The sequence below is a fragment of the Temnothorax longispinosus genome, chromosome 4 (genome assembly GCF_030848805.1).
Source record: "Temnothorax longispinosus isolate EJ_2023e chromosome 4, Tlon_JGU_v1, whole genome shotgun sequence".
NCBI lineage: Eukaryota > Metazoa > Arthropoda > Insecta > Hymenoptera > Formicidae > Temnothorax > Temnothorax longispinosus.
The window spans coordinates 18,055,326-18,059,100 of NC_092361.1; the positions used below are offsets into that span (position 1 = coordinate 18,055,326).

General features: G+C 28.2%; 1 protein-coding gene across 1 annotated transcript; it reads right to left on the reverse strand.

Annotated features, from left to right (window-relative positions):
- Positions 1-488: 488 nt before the first annotated feature.
- LOC139811808 (uncharacterized) lies at positions 489-3,174 on the reverse strand. Its single transcript, XM_071776219.1, has one exon. It carries the CDS (start codon positions 3,008-3,010, stop codon positions 611-613), a length of 2,400 nt encoding a protein of 799 aa, XP_071632320.1. The 5' UTR covers positions 3,011-3,174; the 3' UTR covers positions 489-610.
- Positions 3,175-3,775: the final 601 nt, after the last annotated feature.

Genomic DNA, 3,775 nt, shown 5'->3' on the forward strand with positions numbered 1-3,775 from the left:
TTTACTAAATTCTTAAGATTACCCACGAACAAATGGTTATGTTCACATAAATGCACATATATTAATAGTTAATATACGAGTGCTTTACCAGAATTTTAGTATTTTCATAGGTACTTTTTTATTATTAATTATTAAATATTGTTATGTTAATAACTAATTTATCATAGCAACAAATTTTCGTACAAATTCACATATATTAGATGATACGTGTGTTCTTGTCAGGAATTTCATTATTTTTTTGTAAAATTATCTAAAAATCCAAATGACTTATTTTGATAAAGGCTTCTTAATAATATTTATAAATAGAAGCCTTTGTCAAAATAAGTCATTTGGATTTTTAGATAATTTTACAAAAAAATAATGAAATTCCTGACAAGAACACACGTATCATCATGTAAGTTATATATATTCAATAAAGTAATACAGAATATATGTTATAAAATATCTATTTATTTAAACGCTTATACATATTTTAGTGTACATACAGAGTGAGTTATTTTTAATAAAATAATAAAGAATGCATGTTATACAATATCTATTTATGCTAACGCTTATACATATCTTTCCATAAGTTATATAATTATATAAATTTATACTTATATCTAGTAAGTTAATCTTGGTTCATGTTGCTTATATATTGATTACCATCGCCGCCTTTATGAATAATTGTAGGCAATGTGTATAATTGTTTAATATTAATTATATTATATTCTTGTGTAGTTAATTTGTCAATGACATAAGCCTCATAGTGCTTATTTATGCCATGACATTGCAACAGCATATAAATTATAAAAATATCGTCATCGCCATTATACAAAATATGCTTTATTAAACCAAAAATAGGATCACCATATGAATCACGGTCTATTTGAATAACTAATTTTGGTTTGAAAAGAATATTATTAACTTTTATCCAAGATACTTCAGCACTGTAATTCGGAATGTTTTCAAGATTTAAATGTGAATAAGTTTTATAACGTAGTGTAGGACCAAGAACAATGACATCATTCAAACCCTTTTGCAATACAAAACGATACGACAATTTTAATTGATGTTTAATGGCTAATGTGTGAACAATGTTCTTCCTTGATGTAACAACATTAGCTATTGTTTTGCTGATTTTATGAAAGGCTTCAAATCTGATGGAGGATAAATGTGACAATGGTCCAACAGATGCAATTAATCGTGCATAATGGATAAGAAAATGGTGCTTGGGTTTCAATGTAGTATTGAAAAGTTTCATGTACATTGCATGATGCTTTTGAACTAAATACTTAAGATATTTAATCTCTTGTAAACTTATTTCTTTCTTATAAATTAAATGAACAATATTATAAAGCAATAAATAGAATTCCCAAACTTCATCATCAGGTTCAATTAAATCGCTCACAATCAAAGTAAAATAAGTGACAAAAGCATGCATTTCTGCAGAGGACATTATTATTACTTTTTTTTTCATATGGTTCATATTAATTGGTGGAATTGAATTTCCAATATCAACACCATTATAATAATCAAAGTATTTAATCCGATTGTTTAAAGTATTTATATCAAAATATTGTTTAATATTCATAAAATAATACAAAATTTCAGCCATTTCATATCTACATATTCCCTCCGTTAAATCGTGCATTACATCGCAAGTTACATTAATAGTATTATGATAAGAAGGAAGAACATTCCACACACATTCTTCTTTTATTCCGTAACACATATCATTCAAGTGCATGTTATAATTAGATGGGTTTTGAATTGTATGTTCTTGTTCATCGATCATTTTTTTTGTTTCGTTTTTTTCAGAAAAGCATATACGACAAAAATATGTTGAAGAAAAACTTTCTTGAAAGCCTATCAAAGAATTAATACCTAAGTTATCACCCAGCAAAAATGGTGCTATAAAATAAATTTGTTTTAGTCCCTCGTCGGTATTAATAGTGATTCCTTCAGTTTCTAAATGTAATAACTCGTTTATAAAAGGACGAAAAACAATATTGTTGCCAAAAGTTACTCTATCGGAAGAATGAAATAATCCCCACAAAAATATATTTTCTAATTTAGATGAATATTTTAGTGGTATTCCACCCAAAGTGAAATACATTGCGCCCAATTTATGAACACTAGCATGAGTGCCTAATGGATTTCCTGTTTCGAAATCATCGAAATAAATATATAATGGTAATATTATTTTATTTTTATCATATTTACTTGTAAGAGATTTCCACAAATTAGTGTTAAAAATACTAGAAATATTGTTAGAACCGTTTTCGTTTTTTATGTAAGTCAATATATTACTTAATACATTTGGCAATTCTAAGAATTTTTGTAATACTATTCTCATAGGAATTATTCGACCTTCGCAATTTTTCATTTTTATTTGAACGCCGTTTGTAGTATTCACATTATCTAATATGTGTCCAATATGAAACGATTTTGGTTTTATGATAAACTGCAACTTTTCTAAACTACGATGTCGTTTATATTCAGTGTCAAAATTTTTAAATGGTTCTGCATAACTGTAATCATTTTTTAATGTTGATATATTAACATTTTTTTGTAGTAATTCAGAATTAACCTTATCAAAAAGATTTGTAAATAGCTGAGAAGTATCTTCTATAATATTTTGAATAGCGGAACGAGGAATTGCATTATTATTGTAAAGCTTCGAAATAAAATGTAAAACAAGCATATCATTTGTATTCTGATGTAATGATAATACTGAGGGACTAAAACAAATTTCTGCAGATTGTTTAGAATCTGCCACATTATCTTCATTACAGAGACTAGTACTTTCAAGTTCAGATTTATCAAATTTCTTTGACACATTAGTATTTTTATCATTTTTAATAAAACAAGAATATAAATGTCGCTTTAAATCCTTAATCGAATTAAATGATCGATGACAATTGATTTGTCCACATAGAAATGAATCTTGAAACTTGTGAGTAGCATGCACATGATTTGTGAAACTGTTTTTTGAAGGAAAACTTCTATTGCAGTATTTGCAAAGCATGATTAAAATACATGCATGGGGAGAGAGAGAGAGAGAGAGAGAGAGAGAGAGAGAGAGAGAGAGAGAGAGAGAGAGAGAGAGAGAGAGAGAGAGAGAGAGAGAGAGAGAGAGAGAGAGAGAGAGAGAGAGAGAGAGAGAGAGAGAGAGAGAGAGAGAGAGAGAGAGAGAGAGAGAGAGAGAGAGAGAGAGAATTACAAGCTTAGTCAAAAAAGATAATCGACTTTAGTCGAGGTGCATTTTGGATGCAATGTTAATAGATATTTGGAGATATTGATCATATAGGGTTTTTTTGTATTGATTGATTGAATAAATAACCAAACGTGGTGTGATTCATACGGATAGTTGAGATTTAAGATGTGAATTAATTGAAAACAAATATCTAAAGATTTCAAGAACGTGACTGGTTCGTATAATACATCTTCAAAACTCACGAAAACTTTCTCTATGTCAACATGTGTAGGTCCTTGGAGAATTACAAAAGGTTCCACTGGAAGTCCATATTTTTGCATTTGCTTTGTTTTAGCTTCTATAATAGTGGGAATATCAGCAGGTATCTAAAACGAGATTTTTTTTAGGTACTGCAATTATTAAATTTCGTTATTTGAAATAATAGTAAAATTAATTATCAATGTACCTTAACATGTACGACAATTCCACTTCGACTCTCTTCAGTATTAGGCTTCCAATTAGTTATTCCTTTTTTATATCCCGATTTTGAAGGCAACAATGAGAACAATAAATACAGCATCAAGTAATGCGTAGAAT